This window comes from Adiantum capillus-veneris, chromosome 14 (genome assembly GCF_014529385.1).
Source record: "Adiantum capillus-veneris isolate H3 chromosome 14, ASM1452938v2, whole genome shotgun sequence".
NCBI classification, from domain to species: domain Eukaryota; kingdom Viridiplantae; phylum Streptophyta; class Polypodiopsida; order Polypodiales; family Pteridaceae; genus Adiantum; species Adiantum capillus-veneris.
In genome coordinates, this window is record NC_140944.1 from 112,681,090 (window position 1) to 112,697,448 (window position 16,359).

The 16,359-nt window shown below is 43.4% G+C and overlaps 1 protein-coding gene across 1 annotated transcript in view; it reads right to left on the reverse strand.

The window, feature by feature from the left end:
- The window catches only part of LOC147442956 (general transcription and DNA repair factor IIH helicase/translocase subunit XPB1-like), a 134,810-nt gene extending 121,089 nt beyond the window's left edge, over positions 1-13,721 (reverse strand). Inside the window, exons 1-4 of the mRNA XM_086528927.1 lie at positions 13,549-13,721; positions 10,921-10,967; positions 10,669-10,759; positions 10,430-10,598 (exon numbers count right to left, since the gene is read on the reverse strand). Of these exons, the coding sequence (XP_086385053.1) occupies positions 10,430-10,598; positions 10,669-10,759; positions 10,921-10,967; positions 13,549-13,567 (326 nt within the window). The 5' untranslated portion in view covers positions 13,568-13,721. The remainder of the gene's footprint in view (positions 1-10,429; positions 10,599-10,668; positions 10,760-10,920; positions 10,968-13,548) is intronic.
- Positions 13,722-16,359: the final 2,638 nt, after the last annotated feature.

The following is a 16,359-nucleotide window of genomic DNA, read 5'->3' on the forward strand; positions in this document are numbered from 1 at the left end:
AGGCTTTCGACAAGAGGATGATGGACAGGAAGTTAGAAAGCGAAGAAAGAATCGCAGCCATAGAGCGTAAGTACCAAGAAAGAATGGCAGTCATAGCCCTGGCAGTCATAGCCCGTGCGAGCGAGCAAGCCCGCTTGGAAGCCAAAGTAAGAAAAGCAGAAATAGAACGCAGACACCAAGAAAGAATTGCACCCACCGTCAAAGGAATGAGCGACCCAACACATGAAAGAGTTCTTACAACTCGTTTCTCAAGCTCAGGCACAGCTGCAAGAGATTCGGGAAAAGGAGACTCTCTCAGTCTCTTCTTCTCCAACGCATGATACACAGGATTTGCATGATTGTGTGAAGCATGATGATTTGAATGACAATGATTTGCATGATGATGATTTGATTGACAATGATCAACATGATGATTTGGATGATAAAGACAAGCATGATGATTTGCATGATCAAGATGTGATTTCTCACAAGCATGATGAGTTGCATGAAGAAGATGTGATTGTTCACAAGGATGATGTGTTAGTGGATGCTTTCTCTAGCGAAGCTAACCTCGTTGCAGATTCGATCAATCACGAAGGATCGATCTTGGCTCTCGAGCCTAGGTCCAAAGAACCCTCACAGGAAGTATTATGTGTTCGCATGATTGATATGCACGCATTGTTTGAGTGTTTCATTCGTGATCGTTTCCTGTATTTTATTCAGCGTCTTTATGTGATCCCTTTTCCTAGGCATGACATATTGTACGTTGAGCACGTTTCACTCATGAATGAGCACGAATGTATGCGGATTGTTCATGAAAAGCTGAAAAGTTTGCATTCAAAGAAGTCACAGTCCATGTCTCTTCCTTGGCATGACACATTTATAGAAAGAGCACATGAAAGTATGAGCACCAAGCATGGGCATTTCCGTTGTGAATTGCCACAATTGATTGCTCTAGATCAAAAGAGAAAGATTCGGTCTCATTGTTTGCATGTGTTTGATGAGTAACTCCGTCTCTATGTTCATCTACGTTGCATACACAGTCTTTAGAGAAGACAAAATTTTTTCCACTCGCTTTACATACAATAGGTATATTCATGTTTTTGTGTTAGAAGTGGTTTCAAGAATTTTCAACCATGGAGATTGTTGAAGAAGAAAGAAACAGGAGTATAGACGAAGTTGAAGCATCGAAGGAGCCATAGAAGACATTGTCGCTTTCGGCGCGGCCCAAAGAAGCAAGCGTTGCAGACCTTTATGAAGTTCAAGTACCGCACAACCCACACATTAGAGTGGGCCGACGAAGAGTCCCTTCCAGGATTCCGGATGCTATTGGCGATCTCCCTCGACGCCATACAGTTCGGTACCAGTACCTCACTTTGAAAAGGAGGGGATGTCACGTGACACATTCAACCCTATGTGTCCGTGGACAAGCTACAGCATGATCACGGTTCAGTCAGTCCAATCAGTCTAGATTAGAAGTGATCTGGCACTTTTGTGAGTCTATTCGTAGACTGTGCATGCCCAATCACTTAGCATAGATGCATATCCTCTGGTTGCACAAAGCATGATCATCAGTATTCCTATCAGAATCCATTAGAATCAATTAGGGGATTTTTCCAGTGCATTTAGCCTATTTTACCTATTTTTGGCATTTTTCACTTATTAATTTAAGCGACTTTCCAACAAAAGTAGGTAGGGCGATTTGGGTAAGAAAATATATAAGCAAACCAAAGTTAGCACTAAATGGCAAAAGAGGCAGCAGGAGCTCCATGCTCAACAGGCAACTCCTCAGCAGACACCCCTAGGAGACCTAGCGTTTTGCAGATCCAGCATCACCTAGCGTTTTTCCGCATCAGATCAGCCTCGGCTACCGCAGACAGCAAGAGCCCCAACGTTTTTGCAAGAGATCAGCAGATCAGCCTAGCGTTTTGCATTTTGCAAAACCACGGCAGCAGCAAGACCAAAATTCAGCCCTAGCGTTTTTGGTTGCAGATCCGCCCCGACGTTTTGCACCTTTACCTCCGACAGAAAGTCAAGTACCATTAGCGTTTTCAGTTTTCAGCAGTTAGTACCTGCAGATCAAGTCCCGAACCTCGCAGATCTCACTTTCCCGCAACAGTTCCTCGCCGCACAGTCGTTTCCGCAAGGTTTACAGTTTCAGCGCGTCGTCGTCGCATCGTCGTCATCGACATAGAGTCAGAATTCAGCAGATAGAAGATTAGCAGATTTCAGCCCATAGCGTTTTTGGACAGCAGTAGAAAGATTGCAGATTTCAACCCTTAGGTCGGTTTCATCATCACCGACATAGCCTAGACTTGCATCAGTCACTTGCATTCATTTGTACCAGATTATGCAATCATAAGTAGACCACTCTCGCCGATGAGAGTGGGGCCTTAGAAGGAGGGTTTTACGTCTCTGGTGTCGTATCTCTCTTCTCTCTATCTCTTAGTCTCATACACTTGCACGCACAGTGTCCATTCACTTTGTTTGTGATCATAGCATTCTCTCATTAAGAACGGAAGGCTCTACCTTCCATAAGAACATAAGGAACCTTGAGCACAGTTCGGAGCACTCATCTTGATCAAAGCACAAACATTCATTCCGCTGCACCTAACAGGGATCACATAAGGACGGTGACTAAAATACAAGAAAGCATCACGAATGAAACACTCAAACAATGCGTGCTGACTAATCATTCGGAACACATAATACTTCCTGTGGGGGTTCTTTGGACCTAGGCTCGAGAGCCAAGATCGGTTCTTCATGATTGATCGAATCTTCCTGTGGGGGTTCTGTGGACCTCGACTCGAGAGACAAGATCGGTTCTTTGTGATTGATCGAATCTGCAATGAGGTTAGCTTCACAAGAAAAAGTATCAACTAAACCATCATCCTTGTGAACAATCACAGCTTCTTCTTGCAAATCATCATGCTCGTGAATAATCACACCTTCTTCCTACAAATCATCATGCTCGTGAATAATCACATCTTGATCATGCAAATCCTGTGTGTCATGCTTTAGAGAAGAAGAGACTGACAGAGTCTCCTTTTCTCGAATCTCTTGCGTCTGTGCCTGCACTTGAGAAAAGAGTCGCAGCATCTATTTCATGTGTCGGTCGTTCATTGCTTTTCTTGCTTTGGTCTCTTGATCAAATTCTGCTTTTCTTTCTTCGGCTTCCAAGCGCGCTTGCTCGTGCTCACGCTCTATGGCTTCCATTCTTTCTTTGTGTTCTGCTTTTCGTGCTTCGCGTTCTAACTTCATGTCCATCACCATCTTGTCGAAAGTCGGAAAAATCTCCTGGTGGGGAAAACTCTTCTTCGCCACTCCCATGCTCACCACCTCCATGCGAAGTATCCATTCCGCTTCAGGTGATGACCATACACTGAAGTCGAGGGTTCTTGTGGGTTCTTGTGGTCTTGGGTTCTTAAGTTTACGAGGAACTTGGGTTCTTGGGGGTCTTGAGGTTCTTGGGTGCTTCAGGTTCTTGAGTTCTTGAGGTTCTTCTTTTGCTTGCAATCTATGTTAGAGAAGAATCTTCTCTTCGCCTGAGTTCTTCTCTTTTCCGTGGGCACACCCCTTGGCGGCCTTGCGCTCACACCAAGGTTGCTTTTTCCCACCTTACGTCAATTGCTAAGTGCACGGTGTCGGGGGATATGTGTTCGCTACGTGAGCCGGGCAGGCGCCGGGCCTCTGGCTGTGGGAGGTGTGAAAGAGAGAGAACAAGAACAATAGATGCAACTGAATCTGGAAATCACCGTAATCATCAATTAATTGATTAATGCTTGAGTACCACTTAATCTTTAGCCAAGGCGTGGGCTGTTAACAGCACCGTCACTTGGATCATCTGCTAACTAGGAGCTTAAGCTCCCGTTTACAGGATTAACCGGGCCGTTAACGACACCGGACTTAACAAAAATGATTAATCAAACATTAGTTGATGACAGTGATGGAAACTCCCTCATGTTGCTTCATCTGCTTCAAATGCCCCGTGGATTCTGCAGTCTTCAATTCTGCTCACTACCTCAATCATCAAGCTTCAGTAGTTATTAATTATCCTGCTTTGTGCGCATGCACTTACTTACCTGCCGTTTATGAATTTTTACATCTCCTCTAATCCATTTGCTCTGATCGCCTTTGGTCCTCCGACTCTCTTTTTCTTGCGTACCTTATCTTGCCGGAATCTACTTATCTGCTCTTGCCAAGCATCCTTTCCCTTGCCGAGATCTGCCTTACCTGCTCTTGCCCTCTCCAACTTCTCAACTTGCTTGCTTTAACTCCTTCTCAAGCTAGCTTCCTCGCCTCCCTTAGCAACGACTCGAGCTTCTCTTCTTACTTCGTCTCAAGCTTCCTCTCGCCTTGACCAAGCTTTCCCTCCTTGCTTGTAAACTCTCAAGCTTCCTCTCGCCTTGACCAAACTCCTTCTCAATCTAGCTTCCTTGCCTCAACAAGCGAAAGGAGCTTGTAACCCCCGCCTTCCGTTAGCCGAGGACGAGAGAGAGGAGAGAGAGCCTGTCCTTGCTTGCGTTGGAGATCCCGAGAGAGCTCGTCCTACCTCCTCTTCTCGTTTTTCTTGCTTCGTTAACTCTTTCTCTTCTCATGCAAGAGCCTCCTATTATTAGCGTGCCCCTTCCCTTCAATGGCGCCACCGCTACTAACGTGGCACGGGAACGGGCATTATGACGTGGCAAGCCCGAACGGTGACCAACATGAAATGCGCCGAAATTGGCTCCGAACGGCATCGCCCCTGCTAGCTGAGCAACTCTTGTCTCTCCATCGCGCTCATTTTTGCAAGTCCATGGCCGCTACGATTGATTTCTCTGCCCTGTGCCTTCGTTCTCGCTGCTAAACGTCCATGCCTTCCTTTCCTTTTTGTTTTTCACACCAAAGCCCTTTAATTTTCCAAGTGGGCTTAGTGGGCGGCCATTCCTTTTAGGTCATGGGCATGATTGCCTTTGGGCGGCCCTTAGTGGCTTGGGCGGGCGACTTCATGGTGGGCACCACATTTTGTACACATCGGCCGAGCATTGCCAAGCACAACACCTTCCTCGAGTGGGCCCCGTCGAGCTAGGCCTATCCCACGATGAGTACGCTCCATGAGATGACATTTAGGACTATGAGCTCATCAAGTGCTTTCGTAATGGCACCACTTTTAGCATGCATATCTACCAAAGCATTGTCTCGTACAGCTTTCAACTTCAGTAGTCCTTGCTTGATATTATCATCATGAATTTTGCTGCCATTTTCCACGACACAGCCTTCAAGATGCTAGTATAGGTGATTACACTTGCCGGAAGGCATTCTCTTTTTCACTTGGTTGTTAATTGTTTGTATCAGCTTCTCAGATAATGCCGAAATTATCCAGCTCAGCACAGTGCCGGCAGCTAACACCGGCCTCAATCCATATTATCTCATGAACCCGGACTCGGTTTGGCGAGCCGTTAATTCCTTTAGACTTCTCAAACTGCATAGAGCGCATACAAACCCTGCTGAGGCTGTAAAAATCCCAGATGGCACTCCGATTGAGCGAACCGAACTAGTACGGAGCTGACCCCCAGTGAATCTTTAACGGCCAATATCTTGGCAACCGTAAACACGATCACCGATCTGAAAAAACCGACGGGCTCCAAAATTGAGCACTTCAGGCCCGTGCATTCATTTCATTTCTGCCACCTCAACTGCAGTTGCCCAATCCGGTACGGATCTGCAATCGACTTAAACTTCAAAGTGCCATAACTTCTTCACCGTGGCTCCAATCGACAAGCCGTAAAGACAGGCCGGTAGAGCACTTCAAGCACTACAATTCTAGATCATAATCTCTCATCTGTGGTCACTGCAAGCATACTCATTTTTGGCATCATTGAGGCATCTGTTGGCCCCTTTAAGCCGCATCTGGCATACATTAATCATTAAGCTTGGCCTGTTAACAAGCCCTCATCACTGCTCAGTAAATGTGTAGGCTTCAAAGAATCTTATATTGCATTTCTCTGCTCTTTTTCTCTTCATGGCAGTGGAGCTGCACGACAATGGTCCGCTCTCAATGAGTGAAAAGAGGCACAAGGGGAGGCTGGACAAGCCCTTCTTTCTTGGGTTTCCTGTCACCCTTCAAAAACACGATTAAGAATCGACACGCCCAAGAGGACTTGGGTTACGTGCGACCGTAACAAGCAAAAAAAAATTCTTGTGGTTCTTTCCTTAAGTGATACAGAACACTGTCAAAGCTCTGATACCAATGTTAGGTGCAGCGGAATGAATGTTGAACTTTGCTCAAGATGAGTGTTCGGACTGTGCTCAAGGTTCCTTTTACTTACGGAAGGGAGAGCCTTCCGTTCCTTTAGTGAGAGAGTGCAATGGACACAAAAAAAGTGGTGAACACTGTGAATGAAGATGCATGAGATTGAGAGATAGAGAGAGAAGAATACGACACCAGAATGTTGTCAAACCCTCCTCCGAAGGTCCCACTCTCTATGGCGAGAGCGGTCTACTATTGATTGCACAAATCTCTACAATGCTTTGGACTTGCTGATGAGGTCGACGACGATGAGGCCGACGACGGGACTGGCTGAAATCTGAAAATTCTAAGGGCTAAAATCTGCAAATTTTCATCTGCTGAATTCTGACTCTATGTCGGTGACGATGTCGATGATGACGATGCGACGACGACGCGCTGAAAACGCAGATGCTGATTTTCCGGGCTGAAACTGCAAACTTCGATGGATCCCACCGTGCGGCAAGGAACTGCGACGTTCGGGACTTCTTTTGCGGTAACTGACTGCTGAAAACTGAAAACGCTCAGTCTAGGGCTGAATCTGTCACGAAGATCTGCAAAAACGCTGAGGTGTCTTGCAGATGCAAAAACGCTAGGGCTGAAAATGATCTTCCTGCGACGGGAATCTGCTAACGTTGGGCTGATCTGCTGTGGTTCTATCGCCAGGCTATTGCAATGCAAAAACGCTGGCTGATCTGATCCAAAAACGCTAGGCCTTGCCAGAGCAAAAACGCTAGGCCTCTGTGGTGGTCCTGCTGAGAAGTTGCCTACTGAGCAAGGTGCTCCTGCTGCCTCTTCTGCAAGAAAGTGCTAGCGCTAGGTTTCTCATATACAAACTTATGAAATTTGCCCTACCTAGTTCCCAACAAAAGTCACTTAAAAATAATAAGTGAAAAATGTCAAAAAATAGGAAAAATAGGTCTATGCACTGTAAAAATGCTACTGATGGGTTCTGACTGGAATTCGATGGTCATGTTGTGTGCAACCAGAGGATATGCATCTACTCTAAGTGTCTGGACATGCACGGTCTGCAAACACTCACAAAAGTGCCAGATCACTTCCTAATCTAGACTGGCTGGACTGAACTGAACCCTTGTCATGAAGTAGCTTGTCCACGGACACGTAGGGTTGGATGTGTCATGTGACAAAAATCAGGCTGTTCTCAACTTTCTGGAGTTTGTACTCGATTCCCCAGTTCTCCTGTATGCCTTGCCTGCTAGAGAGACTGGTTGTAAGGTACGTAGTATTCGGTACGTGTTCGGTACGTACTGTACGTTGTACCGTATGGATTGGGCCATAAGGTACGTAAAATTCGTAGTATATTTTTTAAAAGCTAAAATACAAAGAATTTCAAATTTATATACAACCTATCTAGTTTAAAAACACTGCACAATACTTAAACATAGCCACAACTTTCAAAAAACACTTAAAATCACCCCACAAGTTAAGTAACCGCTAGATAACTCTGCAACACAATTAACGCACACTTCCAAGTTGAATACAAAACTTACAATCTTTCGCGAGGTCAGGACTCTAGAGTGCCTCCTTGCAGACTCCAAACACAAAGAGAAGGAGGGAGGGAGGGAGAAAGAACCTTTTCGGTGGCGGCAAATCCTTCCTTGGTCTCTGTGCAGAGACTCTGTTCTACTCTCTGATTCTCTGTTGTGATAATAACCAGTATAGGATAGGTGGACTTATTAAAGGCCTCGCCCACCTAATCCAACCACGGGGAATAGGCACTGTTGGCGATTTTTTTTTTCCAGAGGTTTATTTTTTCAGAGTTTTTTTTTTTTTTTTTTTGTACGTACGGTGCGTACGGATACCGTACGGACGTACCGTACGGTACGGAACCATACCGTACGTACGTACGGAAACAACCTTGGAGCTGCCTAGGTTTTTCTCAGCTTTGTATCCTCAATGTCTAGATCCAGTGGATCCGCTCACATACTATAACATCACTGGTGATCTTCAGGATTGGTATGAGCGAGCCACGGTAGAATGGAAAACCTGGCACACACTGATCAATGATGCTCTCCAATTAAATGATGTTTTGGAACTGCAAGGCGAAATGCAGAGGATCAAGCTTTGTATGGGACAATGGAAAATCCAGCTCAAAGGTCTCATCAAGGTCACAAATCAGCTGGTTCAACTTACTGTGGAGTCCTTTAAGATTCCTGAAAAGGGTACTACGACTACACCAGGTCTGAGGCCACAGTACAAAGAAATGACTAAGATACTCTTTGAAGTTAGGATTAAAACAAATCAGCCTCTCCCAGAAGGATGGATCCACACAGCCTCACATTGTCATAAATTGGCCAAATACCGTCTGACAAAGGGTAGACGCACATTGTATAATCTCAACACCAAAACATATAATCCTTTTACGCCTTATGAATTGGAGATGTCCACAGCAAGGCGGGATCAGCTTGAGCAGGAGGCCATTTATAGACTTATGCATAAGGACAATGCTGGCATTGGAACTTCTGAAGCACCTATACAGAAAAAGGGCAAGAGAAAGCGGGTTCAGTGGAAGGATACTGGGTAGTTCCATCTCAGAATCAGACGGAGGATTTTCCAAGTAGGGCGCTGGAATTTCGTTAGCTAAACACCCTTGGAATTACAATTATAGGGTGTCAAGCACTCAACAAGCATGAAATATGGCATAAAGCTAGCAATACCAAAAGAGCTAGTGACTCCAGAGGAGTACTATCATAAAGAACATAGGCCAACTGATGAGGAACATCGGCCGACTCAACAAACACACAAATGGGTTTAGGGTTTAGGAGGGTTGGGCCTCAACCAGAAACCCAGATGGGTTCCTCAACACCATTTCAGACTCAGGCGGTGGATTGTTAAGAAATTTTGGAGTTATATCAAAATTCAAGAAAGGAGGGAAGGATGTAGAAGACGAAGACATTCCCAACAAGCGAGAACTGTCTCCTGGAAAGCCGAACAATGGATCAATCACACATCAGTAATTACCACGGCAGTTACCACAGTAACTTCTAAAAGGCTATAAATAGAACCCATTACATTGTAATCGGACTTCTTGCTTCTTATTTCTCAGTTTTAGCCTTCCAAGTAATTCTTGAGCTACAATCTCTTCGCTTGTAACTTTCCCTTGTACTCATTACTGCTATTGTAATCATTTGAGCTTCAATCCGTTATACCTTGTACTGGTTGTTCCTGAACTATGAATCTGAAACTACAAACACCTTTCCAGTTGTTCAGTCTATATCTCATTTCAGTATAATATTTCAGTTCAAATAACTATTCAGTCAAGTCTCTAATCTCTTTTCCAGTTTCACTAACTGAATTGACGACTTACCAGTAGCTCTAAATTCTAACACTGGAATCAACTATTTAGAGACATCAGCTTCAATTCCAACCCTTGGACATTGTACTTTGTACAGTATCAATAATAAAGAATTACCCGAAGGGGCACCAGTCTTTGGGGCCAATGCATCTCAAAGCGGAACTCCACCTCTCAAGTGTAGTTCAATTGTTTGTAGTTTTCTCACGTGTTGCTAAGATCTTGTTGACTTGGAGTGTCCAAGTCTATTACATAAAATGTGAGCATATCTATCCGCAAGCACACTTGATTCCATCTGAACAAAGATTTTTCTCCTTGGAAACATTTTTCACCCTAAAGATTTGAAGTCTCTCTAGCAATTCATATATCACTTAATACCTCTATCAAGTACAATCTCTCTTACTAGCATATATTTCACAATCTTTCTGCATGGTATCTTGCTTTCTTGAGCCTTCAAAGCCCAAGGTCATCAACAATGGATCTTCAACTTTCAAGATCTAGATTATGCATATACACCACTAGAAAGTATAAGGCTCTACTTATAGCGCCCCCCTTGATGTGCACTTTCTTTGATTGGTCCTAGCACAGTCAATGTAGCACTTTTAAAACTTCCTGCATAGCATGTGCATCACTTTGGGACACGATACCTAACTCTTCAATGAATTCACTTGAGGGTCTGATTAGCTGGTACAGATGTTTCGAAATGTATTAGCAAGGAACGCAGGATGCACATTTTGAAGGGTATGCATTGGCTTGTAATGTGAGTATTTGCGTTACTGATACTACCCAAGAACTGTTGCCAAGAGGAAATACGCAGTAAAGGGGGTGGGGAAAACCATCCAATTTAAGCTTTGATGTTGTGTTTTGATTACCTGCAAACTGGCTCTGCAATGGCAATAAGAAAGTCATAGGCCTGCTTGTACAGCTGCGAAAACGTCTCTAAAAAAATTCGTCCATCGGCACAAACCCACATTGGTCTGTTGACATGATCGAGCTTTAAATCAAGTTTGCTAAAATCCCTTTTCTTCCCATCATCGCCACCTGATAATCAGAAACTTGTCATGAAAAATTGTCGGTTGTTTTATCAATATACACTGTAGCAAAAGGTAACCTTCTTCATCTTGCTCTTCAGTAAAGACTAGCAGTTCCTCCTCATCTTCCTCTCCCCCTGTAGCATAGAATTTTTTTGAACTAAGTTCATCCTGCAAACACACAGCAAGACTGTGCTGTTAGAGTTATTTGTGGTTTGTATATGCTATATTGTTAACAGATTTGATAACTTATAGAATGTTTCAAGTGACCACACACATTGCTGAGCATGGAATGGTCTTGACAGCAGTTTGTGCTCAACAGAATGACTAACCTGACTTCCAATATGCTTGTGTCTTTTGCTCTGTCGGCCCTTAGCTCCTGCATAATAACATATGAACCTGAGATTTCGAAAATTGATCCAAAGATCATGATGTCAATAAGATCTGGACATGACATGAATGCAGAAAGTGCTAATCTTGTGACCTGTCTGAAATTAAAAGACTACCAATTCTATTTCAATGCGCACCTCCTTTACCTGCAGCTAGTAACCTGAGGGGGTGCCACAAAACAAGTATAGGGCTTTCTATACCTCTCTTCTAAAAACACAAAGCACCAGCCGGAAAATAGGAGTGGGAAAATTTGAAAGGCAGGCAATGTTACCATCCTACCAATGTCAACACCATTGAATTTGGTGGCTTTCAAGAGGGTAGACACTGATTCATGATTTACCTAGGATCTTGCCAACATCACAGAAATATGTACAACAATATGTGGCCCAACTCATAATTGCTACTAAGTGAGAGTTGAAGCTCATTAGCCAGGCTCCCTCATCATTAGAAGTCCCTCTAATCTAGCACCAAAAATATATCCATAAAAAGCTTTTTACCACGACGGATTAATTCATATGTAGCTTTAAAATTCTTTCCTTCAAGTTATGTCACCAAATCTCGATAGTGATAAGAGTGAACATACTTCTCACTGTTGTGTGTTCTCTAGCTTATCATTCTCCAAGATACGCAATTCTCCAACCCTAAACCTACTAGTAGGTATCAGATTGGGCAACACGCCCTCCAAGCAACACTTGTTAGAGTTTCAGCCCATGGTAGTGGCTCCAATATCACCCAGGAGCAGATCAGGGAGTGGGTTGTTTTGTGGTTGTGCTTAGCCATACCTAAGGTAGACGTACTTTCTCGGCGATGCATCCCGCCATATTGCCCACCCTAGGTTGGCATGAGGTGGGACTGCTGTTCCTAGGGTTTCCCGGGTCAGAGTCTAGTGTTCTACAATTTTGCTCATAAAATGTGGGCAGTATGTCACTGATAGAAACATGGTACAGGGGACAGGAACAAAGAACGGGGTCAAGGTCAAGGTTCGAACAGCAAAAGTTAGGGAACAGGGTTGGTGCCGGGAATGGCAAAAATAAAAATCAATTTTTTTCAATTTTTTTGAGCTATACATGTGTCCCATAGAGCTAGCACCCAAGCCTCAAGGCAATGAATTATGAGAGTAGAGAGGGAGCTTGAGCCTCAAAAAATGAAGGTTGAAGAGGCCAAGCTTGAGGCCCTCCATTTGTAACCTATGGGGCCTTCCAAAAGAGGCCCTAAAGGAGTCCAAAATCCATGGTGAAAATGCCTGTTTTTCAAAAAAATATATGTTGGCTATTCCTTGTCCCATTCCGGACAGCCGTCCATTCGGAATGGCATCCCTTGTGACCCCACCATTCAAGCATCCGGCCATCCATTCCCTTCCGTTCCGAAACGTCCCATCCCGGGAACGGCTGTTAATCATTCCTAGAGCCCCATTCCTTTGTTTCTATAATGTCATTTTAGTGACTTTTCAATTTTATGAGCAGTAGGTCTATTTTATGCTAGTCGTGGGGTATATGGCTGGGTAGGGCATATATTTACCCACCCTATATATACAGTCCCCTGTGTAGCAATTGAATTTTAATCATCTATATGTATTCTATAACAGCAAAGCGAGTGCCGTTTACACGTGTCGAAAACTACGAGATGAAGGCTAAAGTCCAAATCGCCTCTGCACACGATAAAGAGGGAGAGAGAAAGAGAGAAAGAAGCCGCCAAAGGCGGCCGGCCGTACTAGTATCAACTATGGCCGAGCTTGCCAACGTTTTTGGGCCACACGCTCTCTCTAGCGTTTTTTCTCTCTAGTGCTTATGTGTGTGTCAGACCTCTTCTCCCCAACATTTTCTCACACAACGTTTCTCCTCTCGCTAGCGTCTTTGCCAGCGATCTGTTTTCTCTCTCTAGCACTTCCCTTTCCCTCCTTGTTGATACACTATGTTGCAGGTTACATTGTACGATGCTACCAATGCCCATATGGTGGGCAGTACGTGATAGGAGGCCATTTATCTGTCGCAATAGATCCAAGAGCTATTGGCTGCCTAGTCCCGAAAGGAATTGCTAGCGGTTGTAGACAAGATCATCGCCCGATTCATCCTTTCCCACAAAGCCACAGCGTGCACTTGAGTCAGATTGTTTGCTGTTCTTCACTCATTTGGGGCTGATTTCAATTGTAGTGGGCTGATTTGAAGGATTCCCTTCATCCACCTCGAGCAGCTCTGAGCTAGAGAAATACGCATACACATAAAGTTCGATATGCTATTTCGCAGCTGCCATGAATATTATCGCCCTGGGGTTGCTTGTACAGCTTGCCGCGAGAGAGAATTGTGTAGACTAAAGCTTGCCACACATAGAGAGGTAATATGCACCCCTTATGACATCCTGGGTTTTCTTTTTCATAACGCAGAGGATTCCTCAGCTCATGTGGTCAAAATAGCGGTGCCGAGCATTGGAGACTCGCAATATCTTCTCTTTCTCTACAAAGGGTGCAGGTGCTTTCGATATCTGAGCTCTCTCTCTCTCTCTCTCTCTCTCTCTCTCTCTCTCTCTCTCTCTCACACACACACACACACAGAGAGAGAGAGCAGATAACTCACGATCCGGACGGGAGGACATTGTAGATCCAAGTGTTGTTTCTTTGTACTCAAGGCAGCAGTATTTAGGGGCAGGGTCTGATGCTGTTGGCTGTCAGGACTCCAGTTAAGGTGGCGGGCTCAGGGGCTGTTAAGACCAAAATAGGATAGGTCGGTTGAATTTGAACCCATTTCTTTTATGAAGAAGCTAGCAAGATGCTTTTGGTTTAAGAGAAGTAAGACATACGTGATACTACATACAGGTAGTTTCGTTATTATATTGCCCAGAATCGTCGTAGAGTCCACTGAGCCAACAGCCTGCCTTGTCATTCAGGCCTCAAAATTGAATGATGGGATAGGGATTCAAATTGAAACAACCGCAAGTTTTATCATGACCAATGATGCGCTAAACCACTCGAGCGAAGGCATGCTCTGCACATGCCACGTTAATCGTTCTTCTCATTAAAAAAGTGCATGACCATTCCCTGCCCCTACACCGGCGACCTGCATCACTGTTCCGCGAGCCCAGTTCTCCTGCGTCACTGTTGTTGTCGACTCCTTTGAGGTGCTACCTAGCCCCGGTTGCTTGCGCCTCCCATTTTTGCCTCGGAAATCGGCACGCTCCTCTTTTTCTTTTCATGCCAAATGGGCATCTCCTTAAGATTCTAACCAAAAAGATTTTTCAAAATGGGTATGACATACTTAAGAGAGTGATAGTCTTTTCATTCTAAAGAGATTAATCTCTTTTTGGCATGTGGAAGGCCATTGGGTTCATTGTGTAAGGTTGTTGCAACACCGAGGCTGTTGGATTCTTTGGTTGGATGAGCGCCACATGGCAAGGGTCTTTATAAAATAACTTTGTTGTCCCTTCAATTGTTTCATTACACCTTCTTTGAGAGACAAGTGTCCCTAAGGGATTCAAAAGTCTTGTGAATAGAAAGCTATTCTCCAAGGCAGCATTTACTTTGTCTTGTCTGCATGCTTGAAAATGACTTTAGAGATCAAAACATTAAACAAAATATTCATAGTAGTTTGATCTTATGATGCAGTCTTCAAGAAAGTCTTTTGTCTAAGCAGCAAGTTTCCTCCTTATACAAATACAAATTGAAAATACTAGTAGAAATTTTCAAATTTGCAAAATATTCGAACTATTTTCTAGTATATTTTATTGGGCAACCAGCTAACCTTGATTTTCAATCGGCTCAAGCCTAAGCTCAGACACACCTTTCTCAAACACTGAGGTATTGATAAACAATTCTCTCATTGAGGATTTCAAAAAAATTAACTTCACTAAATTGTTTAATTATTTTCTATGCTTATTTGAAAGCATTAAATATTCTTTTGTTTTGATTTTAATGTGTCTTTTTATTTTACTTCCATTTTGTTTTATTTTATCTCAAAATACTTATGCGCAATGTGCACCATTTACCTTATTATTGGGGCTCCTTCATAATATATAAGCCATTTGCGAGTAGCGGGTACCGACTAGAAGAAAATAAAAAAATTGCCTGATTGAGACTTACCTGAAATGTTATTTAAATTTTATAATATTAAATGGATCTTTTATTTCACCTTTCATTTCGCATCCTCACATGGCTTGACTTCTCTTGCATTCTATCCTTTTAGAATGCTAAAGTGAAACTTCACCTTACATTATTCTAGTAAATTCTATACATATATACACATGTACATACATACATAAATACACACACACACACACACACACAACACACACACATATATATGTTATGTTTATTAAACCTAGCTTTTATTATGAAGGCATTAAAAAAGAAGTCCTTAAATAACAAGACATTAGGTACGGCATTTATAGCATAATCCTTCGTTGAAGACAATGGTGGGGGTCAAATCGACCAGGAAGCCATTCTCGAACCACTAGTTTGTAATTGTGTGTGTATATGGACAATACAATTTTATATTAAATCAATACAATTGCAATATTGATAAGACCTACTTTCGATAAATCTTTCCTCCCCCCTTACCTTCAACAGGCCATCTTGAGTCCTCACCTTGTTTATCTTTGAGTGAAAAGGTAAAAGGGATCGCTGATTGAAAAAGAGAGGAGGGAGGTGACACGTGGGGACAAAGGAAAAGAGGGATGGATTTTTGTCTGCAAGGGTTGTCCTAGCTGTGCAAGATGATTGCACATCTTGCAATGTCTCTCACTCTATCTCTCATTCTCGCAGCTCTTGCGCAAGCCTAGAAAATCTTCCATTCTACGTCTCTTGCTTTGTCTCTCATCGTCGCCATGTGCCCAGGCTAGACTGAAGAACAAAGGTCGAGCCTATAAGGAACAACTTGTTTGCAAAGCGGAATAGGCAGACACAATCATACGTGTGCATCATCTCCAGTTGAGAGGCTAGTTGTAACAGTTGTAGAAGGAATCTCCGTAGGAAATTAATCAATGAATACAACTTAGACCGATCAGTAGTTAGTTATACGATTTTGAAAATTTTCCATTTATCTCGCTAGAGCTTTGTGAATGAAAGACATCAATCCTATTTCCAATTAAGACAAAAAAGAAAGAGCTCATGTCGTGAGGACGATGATCAATAGGGCCACGTGAGGATGATGAGCAACAAAACCACAGCAAGTCCCCACCATCTTGACAAGGGACAACGAAGGTTACACGGCTTTTCTTTTTTTCTATTCAAGGAATGGATTGCTGACAACCGAATTAGTTGATCGGGGTGATTAGTGTGAAGAATTTGAAAAGGATGGCTCTAAGTTCAAATTGGAGCATCGAATGATGGTTTTGTTGCTTTGTGCGCCACTATTGTCAATTGAGGTAGCATACAAATCTAGAAATGTGGTAAG